Source organism: Canis lupus, chromosome 32, assembly GCF_003254725.2.
Source record: "Canis lupus dingo isolate Sandy chromosome 32, ASM325472v2, whole genome shotgun sequence".
Taxonomy (NCBI): Eukaryota; Metazoa; Chordata; class Mammalia; order Carnivora; family Canidae; genus Canis; species Canis lupus.
This window is the reverse complement of record NC_064274.1, coordinates 27,070,012-27,092,629: the sequence shown is the minus strand read 5'-3', so window position 1 is coordinate 27,092,629 and position 22,618 is coordinate 27,070,012. Positions and strand designations below refer to the sequence as shown.

Below are 22,618 nucleotides of genomic sequence, written 5' to 3'. Positions count from 1 at the left end.
TCTCCCAGTTCTAGAGGGTGGGAAGTCCAAGATCAAGGCACCACAAGAGTCCGTGTCTAGTGAGTCCCACGTCCTCATTGACAGCCATCTTTTCATGGTGGATGGGACCAGGGAGTTCTCTCAGTCTCTTATAAAAGCACTGATCCCATTCATGAGGGCGGAGCCCTCAGGACCTAATTATCTCCCAAAGGTTCCACTCCCAAACACTGTTGCACTGGGGATTAGGTCTCAACATATTAATGGGGTGTCCGGGAAGACACAAATATACAATCTACATGACTCCTAAAGGTGTTTATGATGGCAATATTTTAATTATTTTAAAATTGTTTTTGGAAACTTAATTGCATGCTAAGCTTCCATTGCTGAAAATTATTTTAAGTGCATCTTAGTGAAATGTATTTAATTTTCCAACAAAATACTTTGAGAAAGTTAACTACTTGCTGATGTAGACATATTTTTCCTATAAAAATGGCATTTTTGTGTGTTTGAACTTAATATTACAAAAAATGCAAACAACGTTTCCTTTGTTTTGCTGATAAATAGGCTAAATCATACTTTCAAGTAGTCTGGTTTTCAAAAAATATTTGCTCTGAAAACATTTACATGTTACAGACTTTGAGTAGAAAATGTTGTATAACAAATATTATTAAGTTAATATTTATGGAGTATTTATTGTGTTTTAGGCTGTTTTCTAAGTGCTTTACATGTTTTAATGAACTTAATCCTCATAACATTACCATGAGAAAGGGACTATTATTCTCTTTACATATAAGGAAACTGAGATACAGAGCAATTAGGTAACTAATCTAAGGTCACACAACTAGTAAGAGGTGGAATGCTAATACATTTTATTATATTTCTGAAGATTTTTAAGGCTAAGATAAGTGTATGTTAATGCAAATATTGACACTTCAAGCAATCAGAGCTATTTGATGCCTTAAATACTTTAGAGCTCTATCACATACCTAGTGTCTTGAATACTTAGGTATGTCAGGAGGCCTGCTAAGAGACATGAGAAAGAAGGTGATAAAAAGAATTAATTGTTTTGCAGATAATAAACATTTGTGATTTTTCATATTCATATGTATGTACACATATGCTTTCATGCACACACAGACATATTAAAGTATACATTATTCTATAGGAAACTCTTTTACTATGCAAGTTTGCCTTTGATCTATTCAACAAAAGCCTAACCTTTCTAGAGAGAATGTAGGGTGGGCCATATTAAGGCCATAAGGTTCTCTCTCCACAGGGAATAAACTTGGAGGGCAGAGCTGATGAAAAACTAGAATTGAAGTAAAGATTTAAGTTATAAAGATATTGATGAGTTGAAGATTTGTTTAGGAACCGGTCTTTCTTGTCTACTCTGACATTTCTTATATTGTGTTTTGTCCTACACCTAAGTAACATCAGTCCACTGGTGTTAAAATGCTTTAACAGTTTCTCGCCTAATACTATGGCCCTCCTTGTGCTAGATGCCAGATATATGAAGATGAGGAAGATAGGATCCCAGTTGCCCAGCTCTAGAAGTAGTAGAGGGAAAAATAAAAACATGTTTATCATATAGTAATAGTTGTTATAGCAGATGATGTACAATGTGCTGTGCCATGGGAGTACAAAGGAAAGAATGTTGAGTTCTACATTGAAGAATATAAATATTCATCAAACTCCCATATAGAGAGTTTTAGTGGGATAGGGGACTTTAGAACACAGAGGGATAGCTTTTCTGTCTGTGAAGTTTTATTTACTTTCATTTAATGGTACCAGTGGCCTAAATTGAATAGCAGATTTTTAAGAGATATGCTGGCCCTTTATTGTTGACATATTCCTAAGAAAATCTTAATATCATTTTTAATTAATCATTCTTATTCTTTTTAAAGGAATTTACATTTCTTAACTTTTTATAAACTTTTTTCTAAAAAAGTTGATATATATACAGTATTATGTATACATACACATTATATTTTATGTATACAGTATGTATGTGAAAAATATATATAATCAGCATGGGTAGAAAAGAAACAAAGAATTGGATATTAAGTTACTATATTAGTACATAGTTTCTTCACATGGACCATACATTTTTTTGTAGAATTCTCATAGGTCAAGGCAAAGAAGGAAATCTGCTTCAAATTACATTCATAATAGTCAACATGTTGGGCAGCCCCGGTGGCACAGCGGTTTAGTGCCGCCTGCAGCCCAGGGTGTGATCCTGGAGACCCTGGATCAAGTCCCACATCAGGCTCTCCGTATGATGCCTGCATCTCCTTCTGCCTGTGTCTCTGCCTCTCTCTCTCTCTCTCTCTCTCTCTCTCTATGAATAAATAAATAAAATCTTTAAAAAAAAATAATAGTTAAAATAATGTTAAATTGATTTTTAAATTTTTACTTAAATCTGGAAAAATGATCAGCTGTGAGCTTTATAATGTTCATACAATATATTGTATGTTCAGGTACTATATGGAGACATTAGTATATACATTTCTGTGGTATGGGGATGGGATCTGAGATATCCTGCATTTGCTGTTATGGACAGTTTTCAACACATCGGCTAAATTTGCTTTATTCTTTTTTGTATTGATCTCTTAGTGGAAATCTCTGTAGCTTCTTGTCCCAATTTTTCTGTGGGTGAACGTCTAGGTACACTAAATTTGACAGTTTAAAATACACCCAAGAGCCACAGGGTCCTTTGAATGGTCAGCAGGAGATCTATGAACCTCGAAATTAGATGCAATTTTGTTTATGTCTGTACGTGTATGCACAAGCATTTTTTGGAAAATGAGTCCATAGTTTTAATCAGATTCTCAAGAAGGATTCATAATGTAAAGAAAGGGGAGAATTTTTTTCTTTATTTAAAGACAATCTGGAGAAGTTCTAATGTAGCCAACAAACCCTCCAAAGTTGATTTGACCTGTATCTACAGGTATGCCATATCACATGTTTACCAATCCAGAGACCCACATTCAGAGACACTGTATAGAGCTTTGCACAAAACCTTCTGACTAATGCAATGAGGAGGAGCTGAAATCTTTTTCTCTAATTCATTTGGAGAGGAGAGGTACTTTTTCTAATTTGCCTATGTATAGCTATGAAGATGAGTGGTAACTGTACCTACAGGAGACTAGAGATAGCTCTAGCCATTTGCCAAAAGTCTAGAAGGGAACTTTTGGCAAGTTTGTTGTTTTTTAAAAAAATGTTTTTTCTTGGCTAAAACTTTTATTTGATGAATGGCTTCAATGACATTAACTAAATATTTTTAAATTATAGGAAAAATTTGGGGCTTTTTATATCACCAAACAATTGGTAGATATTGTCAATCCCTGAATGCCTCAGACATCTCTTCCCACCACTACCAATCTAATTACAAATTCTAAATAATTTACAATTATTACATTGACTCAGTTTCAAAACCACTCAGAGCAAAGCTTGGCAATATCGTAGATCCTTGTTATCATTTGTAGTTGACCATAATTAGTGTTGCTGTTTTCCATCTGCAGTTTTGAAGTATGCCTATCTCCCCAAACTCTTGCCAGTTAGTTCTTAGGATTTCTTCATTCTTGTATCCTAAAGTGCCTTTTATTTCTTTCTACTAAGTCTGGAAGACTATTCAGACCTTCAGATCATGTGACTGGAGTCTTGGCTTCTATCCAGTTCTTCCTAGACTTCCTCTTCTTGGGATAATTGAGTCAGTCGTCCTAGATATTTCTTGAGTTCCTTGTTTTCCACCCTCTACCTAAATGAGCCCCTGTAAACAGTGAACTTGGGAGAACCTTATGACATAATCCCTTTGGGGAACAATATTACTAACTTTCACAGGAACATTCTTTCTAGTTATCAGTGTCAGAAACTGATCTCTGTAGAAACTATTAGACTCTATTAGTGTTGAAGCTAGCTCAACAATCTGGGTTGTCCCCTTAGGCCTATCCACCATATTGCTGGTTACATTCCTTCCCCTGCTTGCCCTGCTCCTAGATCTCAGCAACCCTCTTTTCTAGGGTAACATAGGTCATGGATATGTATAGTAGTTGTATATTTTAAGTTTGGCTGCTTAGAATGAAAATATCAGTGATTATCAAAAGGTTAGGGAATTTGATTATCTTGTTTATATTGGCAGTGTTCATTGTCCTGAAAACTTGTATGCATAAGGAGTAAATCACTGATAAGTTTATATAAAGGTCTGTTTGTTCCAAAGCATTCCTGTGATTTCAGTTACATTTAGTTGAAAATGCTCTATTCAGCAATATCCTTGAACAATGCATATTTCTCAATGATGTAACACCACATGATTTTGGTTTGGACTCCACTTAATTGTCTCACCAAAGAATTTTGATTTTGGTTCTCTTTCCCCCTTTTATTTTGTTCTTGCTGCATAGTTATCTCATATCTTGCATTGTTAATTCCCTCACCTTTCCATTTTCACTTGGGGTTATGTATGACATGTGGTCTGTTTTAGTAACATTATGTTTTCTCATGTTAGATTAGCTTTCACTTTTTCTGTAGATTATTCAAAACTGATTCAAGATAATGTTAGTTTCTTCCTAACTCAGAATGAAGTATTGAAACTCAAGAATAGGGGACATTTTATTAGAATTCAGAACCTGATTTATTAAAAGAAAAGTTGAACAAAATATCTTTAAAAGAAAAAAAAACACTAAAGCATGAAAATATGTAAGTTAACAAATTTATTCTTTTTTCTTTCGACCTTGAAATCTCAGCAGTGTTTAGAAACAGAATGAGGATTATAAGTGGTAATGCATCCCATTTTATTTGATATTATTTACCCAGAAATCTTTTGGCGATTGGTAGTGAAATAAAAAACAAAGTTATTTTAATTAATAGATGTGAAATTCAGGTGGAGAATAGTAGAATTGTTAAGGACCTATAAGATAATTTATTTTATATCTCTAGCTGCAATTTTCAACCTAAGTGTGTCTATCAATTCAGAGTTCCATCATAGAAGAAGAACCAGTAGGATATTCATATTAAGATATTAGTTACTAAGAATTGGCTTCTGTGGCTGATGGGGCGAGGCAGGCCATCAAGAAGGACAAGGCAGGCTATCACTCTTGGATAAGCTACAGTCCATGAGCAGAATTTCTTCTTCAGAGAAGCCTCAATTCTGTTCTTGAGGCCTTTACAACTGATTGAATCAGAATCACCCAGATTGTCTAGGATAATCTTCCTTACTTGAAGTAATTATAGATCCTGATCATTTATAACAATATACTTTTACAGTAGCACCTAGATTAGTGTTTGAATAACTGAAAACTCCAGCCTAGTCATATTGACTCGTAAAACTAACCCTCACGATGACCTAATAACAATATTGTTACTTTAATTTAATAAATTTTAATTTAATTAAAATCTAAGCACAATTTATATTTGTCAGTTTTACTATATAAATATTTTTTTAGGGATCCCTGGGTGGTGCAGCGGTTTGGCACCTACCTTTGGCCCAGGGCGCAATCCTGGAGACCCGGGATCGAATCCCACGTCGGGCTCCCGGTGCATGGAGCTTGCTTCTCCCTCTGCCTGTGTCTCTGCCTCTCTCTCTCTCTCTCTCTCTGTGTGACTATCATAAATAAATAAATATAAATAAATAAATAAATAAAAATAAATAAATAAATAAATATTTTTAAAATATTTTAAACCTGCTGAACCAGTCTGTTTTTATTGTGAATAATAAAAGAATGATGCAGTAACTGTATTCTAATAACCTTCATTTAACATACTCACCATTAATCTTTCTCTTAAATTAAAAAAAATTAATTTAAATCTTTCTTTTAGTCCCTCTCCTGATTCAACTCCTTTATTGTCTTTCTTGCTTAATATTGTACTCTCTTCAGTTTCTTAGCAGTGACTTAAGAGATACAGTGCAGGCTGTATTTGCACCACAGTGATACTTGCGTTCATCAAATATTTGTAAGAAGAAAGATTATTTCACAGTTCTTGCATCTTCTACTCTTTAAAGTTCATCTTAGTGTCACATTTGTTTTTTATAAATAATGCCACTACATTGCTGACTTATATTTGGCACATTATGATTCCCAGATATTTTTGTCATATTTTATTCTGTGAAACTATATTGTTTTTATAACAAACAGAAGTTATTTTCAAACAGTGGTCCAGAGTTTCAGGATGAAGACTCTCTAATGATTTCTTGAAAAAATGGTTCATATTAGAAACATTGTTTTGGTATACATTCCATTACCTCTGGGAGAAACTTTGATATTCTGCCAAGGATTAGGTCTCTGCTGTATTAAAATAATGGTTCAAAGTTCCATAGAATCCTGAAGCTTTGGCAATCTCTGGTTGATGATGTTTTGAAGGAGTTTCCAGAAGAAGCCTGACAATTTTTTTTTCTAAATTATTTTAAGCCTGACAAATTAGGCTAGTGCCAAACACTTTGGAAGTCTCTCATGGATATGGAGACTTATTATCCAACTTAGATTTATAAACTAATGGAACTTGCACATTTTAACAAATTGTGATGTTTTTTATAATTAACACTATTGAGGTATTATTATGCCTAGTTTACAATGCAGGCGTATAATTTTCTACACAGGATAGATCTTTATTTATTTATTTATTTATTTATTTATTTATTTATTTATTTTTAAGATTTTATTTATTTATTCATCAGAGACACAGAGAGAAAGGCAGAGACACAGGCAGAGAGAGAAGCAGGCTCCATGAAGGAAGCCTGATGTGGGACTTGATCCCAGGACTCCAGGATCATGCCCTGAGCCAAAGGCAGATGCTCAACCACTGAGCAACCCAGGTGTCCCAACAGATCTCTATTTAGATAATGACTTAGATCATATAAGACTCTTACTCATTTCTAATAACTACATTGTGCTTTTGCTCAAGTTTATTTAACAAGTATTTTTAGATTAGATACTTGTATGTTTGAGGTGCCAGTTCTAGATACTGGTGATACATTTGGAATAAGACCAGCATGTTCCTGCCATCATGAAACATATTATGTAGTGGAGAAAAAAGACATTAAATAAAAATGTATACAAATCCTTGGAGTTGAAATAAGTGCCGCTGAAGAAAAATACAGTGTAGAATATATTATATTACAGGAGGAGCAAATTGATTTGGGGGGCACCAGTAAAGCAGTTCCTTAAGGAAGTCATATTTAACTAAGAATGAATAATAATGATTGGAAATACTTAGATTGTGAGTGTTACGTGCCAGACGCTATTTTTTTAAAAAAGATATTATTTATTTATTCATGAGGGACACAGAGAGAGGCAGAGACATAGGCAGAGGGAGAAGCGGGTTCCGGGCAAGGAGCCTGATGTGGGACTCAATCCTGGGACCCGTGGATCACAGCCTGAGCCAAAAGGCAGGCACTCAACCACAGAGCCACCCAGGCGCCCCACCAGGTACTGTTGTTGATCCTTATTATGTATTAACTTACTTCAATCTAACAACTCTGTGAGATAGACGCTATTGTTTCCCTCATTTTAAAGAGGAAGCTGTGGCATAGAAAGATAGCTGACTTCTTCAAGGTCACATAGCTAATGAGGTCAAACCTGGTATTTGAGCTTAAACAGAAGAGTCCACTCTTAACCACTGTGTTTCATGATAGGAGTTGGCTCCTATCATGAGCTCCTATCATGAGGCGAATGGGGAAGATCATTTCAGGCAATGGGAACACATGTGCTGGTACCTTCAGCAAGATGCAGCGGGGGGAATGGAAGTTGATAAACCAAAGTAACAAAAGATGAAGCTAGAGAGGGAGTTATGGTACTCAGATTTACTATTATTATTTTATCACGTAGACTTTAGTGTGAAAATATAATGGAGAGTAATAAGAATTAATGTGAGATCAATTAGGGCACATTGTACTCTCATCTAATATTTAGATGATACTGACTTGGACCCACTTTGTGGTGAGTGGAGCAAACTACAGATTCTGGAAGCATTTGGGAGATAGGAATAGTGGGACTTTTTTTTTTTTTTTTTTTGAGAAAGGTAGATTACTCCTAAGTTTCTAGCCAGAGCAGCTGGCAGGATGGTCTGAAATAGCACTCAAGAACAGGCTTGGAGAGCAAAGTGTAAGTTCAGTTTGAGTTATCTAGTTTGAGGCGACTTTTATATCAAGGCAAAAAATTATCTATAAAAGACTGGAATGCAGAAGAGAGTTCTGGACTTGGAATAAAATTTGCAGATTTTCAGCCTTGGGAATAAATGAGAAAACACAGTACAAAGAACAGAATCAAAGGTGGAGGAACTAGAAGCATTCTGTTTGGGTAGAAGAAGTGCCATTGTACAGAGGAGACGGAGGAGAAGCAGCCAGTTAGGAAAACTGACTAAATGTTGTAAGATAAAAGTGAAGGAATGCAGCAGTTTCCCATTTGGTTTTCTGATTGTATTTGCTTTTTCCTCTGAGAACTTTATAGTTGTACTCAATTGCTTCAAGTTCCAATTTGTGTGCTTTTTTTCTTTATTGAACTGATTTTCTTTTTTACTCTCTTCCCCCACCCCCCCCAATTAAGTGTTCTTCTAAATTTAATTTCCTTTAAGTTCCTGTTTAGATCACTTGGAGTCTTTCAGTTTCATTTAAAGCATTTTTAATTTTTCTGTTTCAGATCATTCTGTATAATGCTACCACTTCACAGCTTCAAGCTTCCAAAATTTGACCCATGCAATATACTGCCCTCATACCTTACATGATCACCTGTGTACCATTGTCCTTCATCTCTGCTCCCACATGCAAGACTATACCTTGATTTAGTAGTTACTGATAGCTATCCCTTTTGCTGGATCCCTGCTCTGGAATTCTCCTTTTCCATCTTCTGCTCTCTGGCCTTTTCTACCTTTCCTACTTTTCATTTTCATCAAAACTCTTCGCAGTGATCATATTCCCAACCATTTTGCATTCTTACTTCTTTGTTTCATCCTAGTCTGCCATCTATATTTTGTGTAAACCTTCTTCCTTATCTAACTTAAAACCCATTTTGCATAGATATTCACAGAACTCCAATTTCTTTTAGACCCTTGATCTCTCCTGAAATAACCTTGTCAGATTCCCAACCACTTGGAGGCCCAGTTGTACTTTCTCTCACTCCTCATACATGCATTCATTAAAAAACAAAACAAAAAAAAGACAATGTGTTAGTCATTAAGGATAACTGATGAGAAAAAAGAAATGTATGGTTTGATCTTCAGAACTATCCTATCTTATTCTTTAATCTGTTGGAAAATAAAAGTTACATCATGATATTGGTGATGCCCACCAAAATTTTATATTATTACTTAATCTCAGCAGGTCCCATGATGTTACAAATAATCCCAAATCAATTTTCTGTTCTTTCTTCATAGTCATGATTCAGAACATTTCTACTTTTCTCAGGTTTCTGAACTCAGTTGCAAAACCTTGTGTTTGAACCAGACTGCCAAAACAATTTGTCCCTAGCTCCCAATTTCCTCTTCGCTTCAAAATTTCTTTATATCTTCATCCAAGCTTTTCCTTTTCCTAATCTGTGTCAGAAGGGTTACTCCTTTCTTCCGAAGGTAAAACTTTCCATCTGTTTTTCCTGATGCACATGGGAGAAACTCTAGACAAAAACACAAGATGACATGAAATTCTTATTTAATGTGTTGTTTTATTACACATTTATTGTGTTATATAGATTTGACAATTATGTAGTTAACATAGAGTTTGAAAAACTCTTACAGTACTACTAATACTGTATTTTTAATGAACTATATTATTTTGTTATTAAATGTTTTGTTAATCAGATATAAAGTGGATTTGCTTTGTTTTACTCAGAAAGACTGGTGGTGGTAGCTGAACACTGTGAACGGAGTCTAGAAGACTTGCTTCGAGAAAGGAAACCCGTGAGGTACTGTGTAATATCAGGACAATTAAATGAAAAGCAGAAATTGGCAAACAATAAGATGTAACAAGAAACGGTAGAGTTTTCGTTTCTTCTGTTACTTGTTTAATGATAAAATCCAGGTGCAAATTTTTATTTTGGGAAATTTAATGCACAGGCCCCAAAGATATCCAAAATTGACATTGTCCAGCATTCAGTTTTTGTGAGGTAGGAGTTCTCCAAAGTACTTGATAAAAAGAATTCCTAAAGAGATGATATATATGAAAATTTGAAATGTTTTTAGTACTAAGCATTTCTCTAGCTGAGATTAAGAGTATTTTTCTGGGAGTGGTATCTAATAACTACTATGCTGGTATTCTTAGGAACACAATGAACTGTGTTAAGGAAAGGCCATGTTGAAGAGTAGAGAGAAATAATAATCATAGCTTGGGTGGAATCTAATGATATAGTTTAAATTCAATTATTTCATTGACTCAGGAACTTTACTTTCTGTCTCAGGCATTCTTGGCAAGAAGAGTATGTGGTATATATGATACGAATATACTACTAAATGATTTCTTTACACATTTTGTGAAACTAACTAAAAATCATGAAAAATATCCCTTTAATGAATAACGAAAGTTTATGTTAAGTTCTAGAATGATCAAAATTTATGGTGATAAATATAAAAACAGTACTCAACTCTGGTTAGGGGAAGTGATAATAAAAGAACTGATTCAAAATAGTCTTGAGGAAACTATCTGGAGCAATGGAAATTTTTTACATCATGATCAAGGTATTACTTGTCTGGTACATGTTCTTGCAAAACTTCTCAAAAAAAATTTTTTTAAACTTCTCAAAATTCACTGAAATATACACATCAGATGTGTGCAGTGCATTTCACCTATGTGAATTATGCCTCAATAAAAAAAAAAAACCTTTTTCCTTATTTATTTGGCTTGAGTTCTAAATCCCTCATATAGCAACAATATTGTTAATGAAGGTGCTCGATCCAATGGCATACCTATTTGTATTTCTTTCTTTCAATAAGAAGAAATAGTATGAATTAGTTGTACTGCTTAACCATTACTTCACCACTTAGTGGTTTAAAAACATTTATCATTTCATGCAATTTCTCTGGGTCAAGAATGAATGAATTCAGGAATGAATTAGCTAGGTGGTTTTAACTCAGGATCTCATGAGGTTGTACTCAAATGGTTCTGTAGTCATCTGAAAGCTTGACAGGCTGGGTGATCTAATAAGATAGCACACTCATTTGGTGCCAGTTTTTGACATTAATCTTTAATTCTTCCCCATCTGCGGGTCTTTCCACTGGTCTCTTGTGTATCCTTACAACATGGGATTGGCTTGTCTCAGAGTGAGCAATCTAAGAGAGAAAAGAAAACAAAGTGGAAGCTTCAGTGCATTTTGTGACTGTGGCAGAGGACTACATAAGAATGTGAATCTCAGAAGTCAGCATTTATTGGGGATCACCTTACAGGCAGGCTATCACAGAAGTCTTAGAGATCATACAAGTACTTTAAAAACAACAAACAAAAATGGGAGTGAAATACTAGCCAACAATGAACACTAATTGAAAAATAAAGTTCTTAAAATTATTTGGTATTGGTTTAGGCTAGTTGAGACAGAAGAAAGGAAGATGTTTGTACTATGAAGAGAAGGTAGAGAATTAAGGGAATATCCAGAAGTACTAAAGGTAGAATATGGTCTTCATAGACATGGCTTTACTGAGATCAGAATTGATCTACATTCTGAAAATTGATGTTATCCTTGGGCTTGTGCTCCCAGCCATTCTAGAGGATCCTATAAGCTACAACTAGAGTAGTTCTCTGGTCATCAGGGTGATAGTAACCATAGAATGTTCCTTCTGATCTTGAAATTTCCCTCTCTGCCCATACTTGTCCTTCCTTTGCTTACTAAAAAAACTGAGACAGAAGAGAAAAAGCTGGAGACTCAGAAGACAAATTTCCATGTTCATAATTTTACCTCATTCTTTACTTTTACTTTTTTTTTTTTTTTACTTTTCCTTTTACTTTTTTTACTTTACTATATAAGAATACAATTGATACTGCTTTGCCAATAAGATTAAATCCAGAAGCTTGTGGAAAGTTTTACTTTTCTGTGTTCATCATCCTCTATTTTGTTTTAGAGATAAATCCGATGACCCTGATAGTAGTTTGAATAATATGAAGGTATAAAGAAGCCACCTTTCTTTAATGCCTTTCTATGTGTCTTCATGAGGACAAAATGTTACAGATGGAAGCATATTCGTTGGGTAGATAGATAAATAGGAGTAGGATTGGATTAAATGCAGGTTTCATATTGTCTTTCGTGCCATTTATATTTCTAATAGTCTTTTCCATAGAACATACAGTAGTTTTTATGGATCTTTGTAACTTCTTCAAGTAAGATATATTTAAACATTTTGTAAGTACTATTTTCTAATCATTCTCATAACAGACTAAAATTCAGTATTTTCTTCATTCATTTTAGAATATAACATTCAGCATTTACTGCCTTTGAGTAGACATGATTCTGTCAGGTTCAGATCCAAGTTGTTATCTGATCCATCCATCTAAACTAGCTTTGTTGAAAACCATTTGACTTTCCACATATTTGGATTACATTTGTCACTAGTAACAGAACAGATTTCATGTGCAGAGTTGCTGTGCTGCAATTTTAATTAATTCTATAACCTGTTTACGGAAAGTGAGATGTTCTGATGGCTTACAAATCATATAAATTTCCCATACTGCCAGAAGTAAGCACCCTGCACCTGTAAGAGAGGCTGATACAAAATAAACAGGAAATCTGCTTAGATGGGCTTGCAATTTGAGACCATGGTTTTTACTTGTCCATCTGTCTCTAACTGTTGTAAAACTGTAAGCTGCCAGTTGTCTGGTAGTTATTTGCAGTTCATTGTCTAAACTTAAACATCATCCAAGGTATATATCTTACAGATTTATATTTTGAAGAAAAATTTAACTCTTGTAAAATTAGTGACATGGGGAGTAGGAAAATGAAAACTAGAAACTTTGAGTGAAGCACCTAATGCCAATTTACTCACTTTTTTTTCATAACACATTGAATATCATTGAACTAAGCAATTTTGGACTAAAACATCATAGTAGTAATTCATATTACAAATATATTCAGACTATCTTGAGGTTTAAGATCCTACTACAAAATCAAGTATCCTTTTTTTCCCTATCATTTTAATGGCTCTAAAACTCTTTTTAAGAGTTCATGTTATCCAAATAGAAAATAATGATTTTGTGCTATGACCTGGAGGTATTTATCAAGTCAGTCTCTTATAAAATACTATTATTTGTACAGATAGTTTGCTGATCTGGTTTGAAAGAGAAAACTCACCATTTTCATTATAGTTTATTCAAGCTTGAATATGAAGAGTTAATCTTTGGAGAATGCTGCTCTCTCTTCAGTGGCTTTTATATATTACTTGTGCCAGAGTTTGATCTTGCCAATATTTCTCTCCAGTTTCAGTTAAATGATCAAAATTATTTGTTGGAAACATAGAAGCATAGAATTCAATTAAACTCCTATAACCAGTAGGTTTCAAGAAACAAAGTACAGCATTTGGAAGGTTTGTTTGAAGTCATCTCATATTTGGTGCCTGTGAATCTATTTAATTGCTACCCTAAAGCCATATTCAAGATACTGAAAAGTGGGGAAACTTAAGTCTCAACTTCTTTCTGAAATATTTTCCGAGAATGTTAAAAAAGAGAGACATACCTTCATCACTTCTATTAAAGCAAGCATGAGGAAATGGTTTGCCTTTTAACACTAGGTGCTATTTGGAAAGTATTTCCCTTTTGTGTTAGTGTTATTCAGAGCATGTACTTTTGCTTAATCTGTAACAGTGTCAGCAAGTGTAGTTCATAGATATTCAGCAGTGTTTTGGCACTTGGAGTAAAGTTTCTGCATTGTCCTTAAATTTGCAAGTGAAGGCAGGGTGAGTAGTGCAGGCATGTTTCTTTAATAAAATGTTTGTCATATGTTTTTAGGGTTATGGTTTTGAAAATTTACCAGAGAACCATCAGCATAGCAGAGGTTATACATGGTTATACATGGAGACTTTGATGGGAAGCAGGCTATGTCTGCAGCTGTTCTCTAGCTTGATGGAAAACATGATCAGACTTACTCGGATGAGTAAGTTTTATTTGCCCCTATTAAAAGATTGTCTACTCACTGAATTAGATACTCCACAAAGAATTTTGGACATATTCTAGAGTACAGTCTACAGATGGATAATGAGCCACAGGTCACAGTCATGAGAAATGGATAGTAGATATTCTTATTTTCAGAAATAACCTGACAGTGGAAGTTCAGGCTTTCATACATTTTTTTTTTCTTTCAAGGCCCCTAGTTTCAAAATTCATTTGAAATCATTATAGTGTAGTCAAGTAACTTAGAGATTTATATAACTGATGTATATTTTTCTTCCTATTTTACTTGTTTTGTTTAAGGATGGAAAATAATGCTAAAAATGCTCTTCACTCAGGCTTGGAATCTTGCAGCTATCTTTTGCTTTCTCCATCACCTGTACTCTATATAATATCAACCGTCCTGTATCTTTAATACAACCTTGGTGGTATTTCCCACATCTCTACTGCTTTTGCATTCTTTGGTTCAGGCCTTCACTAACAAACTGCTTGACAATCTCATGACAACATTCTCCTAACTGGTCTTCCTGCCATTAGTCGTTAGTATACTGTTACTACTTTCTGCTGCTGTATTATTTTTAAAAATCAGTCCATTTCCTGCTATAAAACATTAGGTGGCTCTCCATTTGTGTGTGGGGCGGGGTTGGGGGGGAGTGCATTTTATAGGCATTTGATCTGACTTCAATCGAACTCTCTAAACTATTTTGAAATATTGTCTGAATTATGCCAGTAGTTTTTATTGTTACCCATAGATCGTTGAGAAGACGGAGTGCCAGACAATCGAAATACAACATGAAGAGCTGTCTTTTTATCTAAAAGTATATCTCCAATCTTTGTCATGATGTATAGCACTTTTTTAAGTTGCTCACTTACCTCCATCTCTATACCATACCACTAAACCAAAGCAAAAATTTTATTTTCCTACTCCAAATTTCTTTATTACATTGTATCTCTCCAGTTGTAAGATGCCTTCTCCCTTTTAGCTTATAATTTAATTGTCTACAGGGGCACCTGCATAGCTCAGTTTGTTGAGCATCCACTCTTGGTTTCAGCTCAGGTCACAGTCTCAGGGTTGTGAGATAACCCCACATCTGGCTCCACACTCAATGGGGAGTCTGCTTTAGATTTCCTCTCTGTCTCAGCCTCTCCCCCTACTCACACTTGCATGTGTGTCCGCTTTCTCTCTTTCAAATAAATAAATAAAAATAATTGTTTGCTTGTAATTTTAAAATTAAGGAAGCTATGATTTGCCTTCCCTAACCAACCATACAATTTTTAACATGCATACTATAATTTTTAAATTTTTCTGTCTCCTAAAATTATCAGCATAGGAGTTTGCATATAGTTAAAGTGTTGTAAATAAACAATTGAATGAACTGATTATGCTTTTAGTTTAGTCATACAGTTCAAACTATATTTCCCTATTATTTTCCTTTTAATCATGTGCCATAATTTTATTTCCCAAGCAGATGAGTTTTGGTTGGATAGTCTGATGTAAATGTTATCTTGGTGATTTGTTTATTATTTTCTTGGAAATATTTTTTAAACATAGAATGAATAAACAAATTGTTCATTTCCTTTCTCGTGGTTCTGGGGGGAATTCTTCTGGAGAAGAATCTACTTCTAAACTCATTTTAGGATATTAACAGAATCCAGGTCCTTCCTATGATAGGACTGATGTCCCTATTTCCTTGATTGCTATCAACCAGAGGCTGCTCTCAGCTTCTGGAAGCCATCTGCACTCCTTGTCATGTGGCCCTCTTCATCTCCAAAGTCAGCAATGGAGAATCTCCCTCATCACATCTCACTCATGCCTAGAATGTTTCATATTTCCTCTGTCTCTAATCTCTAGATCCAGATTCCAAGGATTCATATGATAAGGTCAGGCTCACCCAAACAATCTCCCTTTTTTAAAGTCAACTGTGCCATGTAACAGCTTGATCATAAGAGTAAAGTCCATCATATTCATAGCCTTAGGGGTTATACAGGGTATATATCAGGGAGCAAGGATCTTGGGGACCATCTTAAAATTCTCCCTAACATAGTTTGGTTATTAGGGAAAATTTTATAGTCTTTAGGAAGTATGATATTTGGTGTTCTTTTCTATATTAGTAAGTTATTGTGGCTGAGATGGTGGGAACTGTGGTGTGTCAGGGATCACCAAGACCATTCCCAGTTTCACTGATTCACTGGAAGCACTCACAGAACTCGAAAGTCATATACTCAATGGTTACACTAAATTTTTTTTTTTTATAGCAAAAGGAGACAAAACAAAATCAATAAAGGGAAAATAAAGGGGCAAAGAATGAAGGAAAGCAGCCACAAGCTTTCCGGACTCCTCTCCGGGAGAGTTGTAGAGGATGTACTTAATTGCAAAAGCAACAAGTTGTGACAACATGTGCCAAGTGTTGCCCATTAGAAAAGCTTGTCTGAGTCTTGCAATTATCTGATATAAGAAGTTAAATTATTAGGGTTTCGCCACAAAGGCACATAGTGCCTGTGTGATTGACTGCAGTTAATGATGCTTTAGACCTCGAAAGGAAAGCAAGTGTTCCACATAAATTATATTGTTTATAAAAACTATCTCTAGATAAACTAGAGTAGTTCAGAGCCTCAAATGGGCAAAACATTCTTATCAGAACATTTCCAAGAGCACAGTTCCCAGGAGGCCACAAAAGGCCAGTCAGGAAAATAGGCACTTTGAGGGAATACACAAAGAGACTAATGAGATTCATTTTTGAAGAGGTATTAAAACAGATTTTATAGCCACTTCCAGCAATTTGTGAAATATGTTATGACTTTGTAAACTAATACTTGCTGTTCTTGTTCAGTTGGGTTTGTGTAAAGACTTTTTTTTTTCATTCATCAGTGTGGTACTAGCTTTCAATTTTAAACATTTTCAAGTAATTAAAAAAATTTAAAACATCACAATCCACACAAAACAAAATAATGGGCTAAATTTAGCCATTGAACAGCCAATTTGCAATTATCTGATATAAGAAGTTAAATAACTGGTGGAGGAAGATATATTTCTTCTATGCTTTGTTTTAAAGGGATGGGGTCATTGTGAAAAGGAATGAAAAGTAGTAGTTTTTAAGCTTTATTTTAACACCTTGGAAAGAAAAGGTGAAATATCTGCATATCCTAATTTTACAACTGAGGTAAGAAATTATATACTTTTGAAAGATTGTTTTTTTAAATAGCAGTGAGAATTTAGGAATCATCTGAGAGATGATAGAAGTCGGCTGTGTGGGGAAATCATTTGTACCTATGAAAACTTTCTATTTAGAAGTCACCTGTGTATAACCTCAACGGCCAACTGGTATAGCATTTTTTTTTCATTTATTCATTGTTTTGCCCCCTAATAAACAAATTATTTCCTTCAGTAAGTGAGAAGAGAACTCTTTAGTAAACTAACTCAACTTAGCAATTGCACTGATTTCAAGGGATCACTTTTAATTTTATGCTGTGGTATTATCTACACTCGTAAAAGACAAAAGAGCAACAAAACAGTGATGAAATTAGTAAGTACAATTTCCTATATGGAAATATTTGAAAAGCAGAAACTGTTGAGTTGATAAATTATAAGGTGTCAACTCATAAAAGAACTACTATTAAAGAAGTGCTTGGAGTCAGTGGTTCAGAGGGTTTTTACTATTTTATTTTGTCTTGCTTGTTTTTGTATGTATATAATATATATGATTGTGGTATAATATATATGATTACACTATATATCCTTAATTTATCCAACTTCCATGAATTAATATGCCAATTCACATATAAGGTAGGAATCTTAGATAATATGCTTCAGTTCACCTTCCTCCCATCCTGTAGATATTATTATCATTCATTGTGCAATTTATAGTTACTTTTGCATGTATTATAAATATGACTATGCATTATTATCGTTTTTCACTGTAAAAGATATCTTTAAGACCTTGAGAAATGAGGAAAAATTATTTTACATTTAACCATATATTTACCATTTCCTGAGCTCTTTATTTCTTTGTTTTGATCCAGGTTTTCATTTGGTATTATTTTGCTTCAGCCTGAAAAACTTTCTTTAAAATGTTGTTTAGTGCATCTCCAATGTGGACAAATTCTCACAAATTGTGATTATCTAAAAATATCTTTATATCACTTTAATTATTTTCTTGGCTGGCATTATATTATAAAAAATTTCAAGGGGCACCTGAGTCGCTCAGTGGATGAGCATCTGCATTTGGCTCAGGGTGTGATCCTGGGATCCTGGGATCAAGTCCAGCATCGGGCTCCCTGAGGGGAGCCTGCTTCTCCCTCTGCCTATGTTTCTGCCTCTTTCTGTCCGTCTCTCAGAATAAGTAAAATCTTTAAAAAAAAAAATTCGAAACAGTACAAAGTTGAAAGAATTATGAAATGTACCTATATTCTACAATTAACATTTGGCCAGTTTTTGCTTTATCACATATCTATCCATGCTACAATCTGCTTATTATCTTATTATTTTGATGCATTTCAAGGTGAGTTGCAGATAATGAGTGCACTTCCGTATTAAATCTTTGAGCACATATATCATTAACTAGAATCTAATATGTGTTTGTTTTCTTTTTAAGTAAACTTTACATTCAGTGAAAGTACAAAAACTTGTATATCATTTGATGAATTTTGACAAATGTATATACCTGTGTAACCCAAATACACATCAAGATTAGATCACCACCATCATCCTAGAAATTCCTCTCATAACCCCTTCCCAGTAAATCTTTCCTGTTCAACACAACTCCCAGAGACAACCAGTTTTCCGATTTCTTTGCCCTAGATTAGTTTTTTCCTAGCACTTTATATAATTATAATTATACAGTATATACCCTTTTATATAAGGCTTCTTTCACACATCCTAACATATTTTCATGTATTACAATCTATTTCTTTTTATTGCTGTATTCCAGCTTATGAATATGCCACAGTTTGTTTAGTTCTGTTTATGAACTCTTGAGGTATCTCCAGGTTTTTGGTTTTTTCAACTGAAGTTGTTGTAAATGTTCCTAGAAGTCTCTTTTTGTAAGCAAATTTTTTCTTATCCCTGGATAAATATGTAGCAATAAAATTGATGGCTTATAGGGTATACATATATGATTGTTCTTGTTAGAAATCACTAGACTTTTATCTAAAGTATTGTACCTTTTACATTCCTAATAACAATGGATGAGAGTTATAGTTCCTCCATATCCTTGCCAGCAGTTAGTGTTTTTATTCTTTGACTCTTAGCCATTGTAATGAATATAAAATAGATCTTATTGTAGATTTAATTTGCGTTTCCATGATGACTAAACATGTTGGGTGCTTTTCATGTATTCATTGGGCATTCATCTCATGACATACATATCTGATCAGTCTTTTGGTCCCATTTTAAGTAGATCATTTGTCTTTTATTATTGACTTATAGGCATTAATTTATAATCTCTATATTCTCCATATATGTACTTTTTACAATATATTTTTACAGATATTTCTGCCAGGGATGCCTGGGTGGCTCAGCAGTTTAGCGCCTGCCTTCAGCCCAGGGAGTGATCCTGGAGTCCTAGGATCGAGTCCCCCATCGGGCTTCCTGCATGGAATCTGCTTCTCCCTCTACCTGTGTCTCTGCCTCTCTCTCTTTCTCTTTGTCTCTCATGAATAAATAAATAAAATCATTGAAAACAAAAACAAATATTTCTGCCAGTCTGCATTGCCTAGTTATTTTTTAAATGTATAGCTTGATGAGCAGAAGTTATTTATGATGAAGGCTAATGTATACAGTTTTTCTTTTCTGGTTATTACCATTTATCTTTTTTCAGAAATCTTTGCTTCTCCCCAGTCATGAAGATATTCTCATATGTTTTCTTCTATTAGCATTATAGCTTTAAAATTCATATTGAATCTCTGATCTCTCTCAATTTAATATCTGTATGTGGTATTTAACTCTGTTTTTGCCATATGGATATCCAGTTGTTCTAGCTCTATTTGTTTAAAAGACTTTCCTTTTTCCATTAAATTGCTTTGATGCTTTTATTAAAAATTAAATGGCCATGTAAATATAGGTCTGTTTCTGGGCCTTCTACTTTGTTTTATTTATCATTTTCTATTCTTATGTGAGCACCATACTGTCTTTATTACTCTAGCTTTATAGTAAATATTGAAGTCTGAAAATACAAGTTTTCCAACTTTGTTGTTTTGTTTCAAGATGGCTTTAGTCTTTAGTGATCCTTGGTTTTTTACATTTTCATGTAAATTTTATAAACTTCCCAGTTTTTAATAGGGTCTGTTGGTATTCTGATTGGGATTATATTGCATCAATGGACCAATTTGGCAACTACTGAAATCTTACTTTTGAGACTTCCAGTAAATGAACATGTTGTTTCTCTCCAAAGTTTTAAGTCTACCTTAATTTCTCTCAGCAATATTTAATAGTTTACAATGTAGAGTTTTTGCTGTTCTTTTAAACTTATCCCTAAGTATCTTATGTTTTGATACAATTTTACATAAAATTATATTTTGTTTTCCAATTATTTGCAGCTAGTATACAAAACTGCAAATAGCATAGGCATATAATATAAAAATACAAGCATGAAATAGTTCAAGAAAAAATATAAGGCATAAATATTTTAAGAAGGAGGAGAAGTAGAGGAAGAAGAATAAGAAGAGGAGAAAGAGGAGGAGAAGGAAAAGTTGTAGATCTATTTCTATTCAATGATGTTGTGGTTGTGTAGAAAATACTACAGCACTTACAAAAGAACTCTTTGAATTAATAAGTGAGTAACAGGAAACAAAGCCAATATAAAAGTATCGGCAATAAGATGTTAGAATATGTTGGTTATTTAGCAGTAAATCACCCATACTACTTAGCATCTAACTTTTTTTCCTAAGTGTATTAGAAGAACTTTCCCTCTTGGAAGATCAGGTGATCCAGTGAGGTAGAGAGTAATCAAATAATATAGTGTTTGAATAGTTTTGAGGCCTAGGGCAGATTTACCAGCCTATATTTCCTAGAATTTGGGAAACTGTTTTAGGTAAACAGAGTGCCAGAAATCACCAAATTGAGGGCTGGTGCTATAGAAAAAGTGACTCAACAAGTTCTATCTAATGGTCATCTGAGGGATCCCTGGGTGGCGCAGCGGTTTGGCGCCTGCCTTTGGCCCAGGGCGCGATCCTGGAGACCCAGGATCGAATCCCACGTCGGGCTCCTGGTGCGTGGAGCCTGCTTCTCCCTCTGCCTGTGTCTCTGCCTCTCTCTCTCTCTCTGTGACTATCATAAAAAAAAAAAAAAAAAAAAAAAAAAAATAATAATGGTCATCTGAGATGAGGTAGTTGGAAAAATGATAAAGCCATTGTTTTTGAGGATCATACTTTCTGTTTATTGAAGTATAATTAACAATGTCCTATTAGTTTCAGGTGTTGATATTTGTATGCTTATAATGTCATCCTCACCATTAGTCTAGTTAACTTCTGCCACCATACAAAGCTATTATCATAGTATTGACTGTATTCCCAATGCTGTACTTTTCATTCCCATGACCTATTTATTTTATAACTAGAAGTTTTTTGCTCTTAATTCTCATCATTTCTTTCACTCAACCCTAAACCCCTCCCTGCTCTGGTAACCAGTAGTTTATTTCCTGTACCTATGAGTCTGTTTCTGTTTTGTTTGTACATTTGTTTTGTTTTTTATATTGAAATACAAATAATGCTGTATTTGTTTTTCTCTGACTTATTTTACTTAGCATAATACCCTTCATGTTGTCCATCCATGTTGTGACAAATGGCAAGATTTTATTCTTTTTTATGGCTGAATAATATTCTGGTGTGTGTGTGTGTGTGTATATACTACATCTTTTTTGTCTATTTATCTGTGGATGGACACTTAGGCTGCTTCCTATCTTGGCAATTGTAAATAATGCTGCAGTGAACATAGGGGTGTATATATCTCTTTCAATACATATTTTCATTTTCTTTAGATAAATACCACAAGTGGAATTGCTGGATCATTGGTAGTTTTACTATTAATTGAGTAATTCCATACTGTTTTCCACAGTGGTAAAACTAATTTACATTCCCAACAGTATTGTATGAAGGTTCCCTTTCCTCCATATCTTTGACACCACTTGCTATTTTTTGTTTTTTGTTTAAAAATAGCCAATCTGACAGGTATGAAGTAGTATCTCTTTGTGGTTTTGATTTGCATTTCCCTGATGATGAGTGATTTTGCATACCATTTCATGTGTCTCTTGGCCATTTGTAGGTCTTCTTTGAAAAAATGTCTATTCAAGTCCTCTGCCCTTTTTTTTAATTGGGTTGTTTGTTTTGATATGAAGTTATTTAAGTTATTTATTGTAGATAAATACTTCTTTAATGTTTTTGTTTGTTTTTATTTAAATTCCAATTAATACACAGTATAATATTAATTTCAGGTATACAATATAATGATTCAATATTTCCATACAACACCTGGTGCTCATCATAACAAGTACACTTCTTAATCCTCATCACCTGTTCCACCATCCACCCACCCATCTCCCCTCTGGTAACCATTAGTTTGTTCTCTATAGTTAAGAGTTTGTT

At 34.2% G+C, this 22,618-nt stretch overlaps 1 protein-coding gene across 6 annotated transcripts in view; it reads left to right on the top strand.

Annotated features, from left to right (window-relative positions):
- Positions 1-22,618, top strand: part of TBCK (TBC1 domain containing kinase) — a 222,567-nt gene that overhangs the window by 8,384 nt on the left and 191,565 nt on the right. For 5 of the 6 annotated variants that reach the window (XR_003143720.3, XM_025465822.3, XM_035709619.2 and 2 more), the window contains exon 3: positions 9,791-9,863. The exons of the other annotated variant lie outside the window; for it this stretch is intronic. Coding sequence is in view for 4 of the 5 variants with exons in the window: in XM_025465822.3 (XP_025321607.1) it covers positions 9,791-9,863 (73 nt within the window). In the remaining variant the exon portion in view is untranslated. The remainder of the gene's footprint in view (positions 1-9,790; positions 9,864-22,618) is intronic. 6 annotated transcript variants of the gene reach the window in all.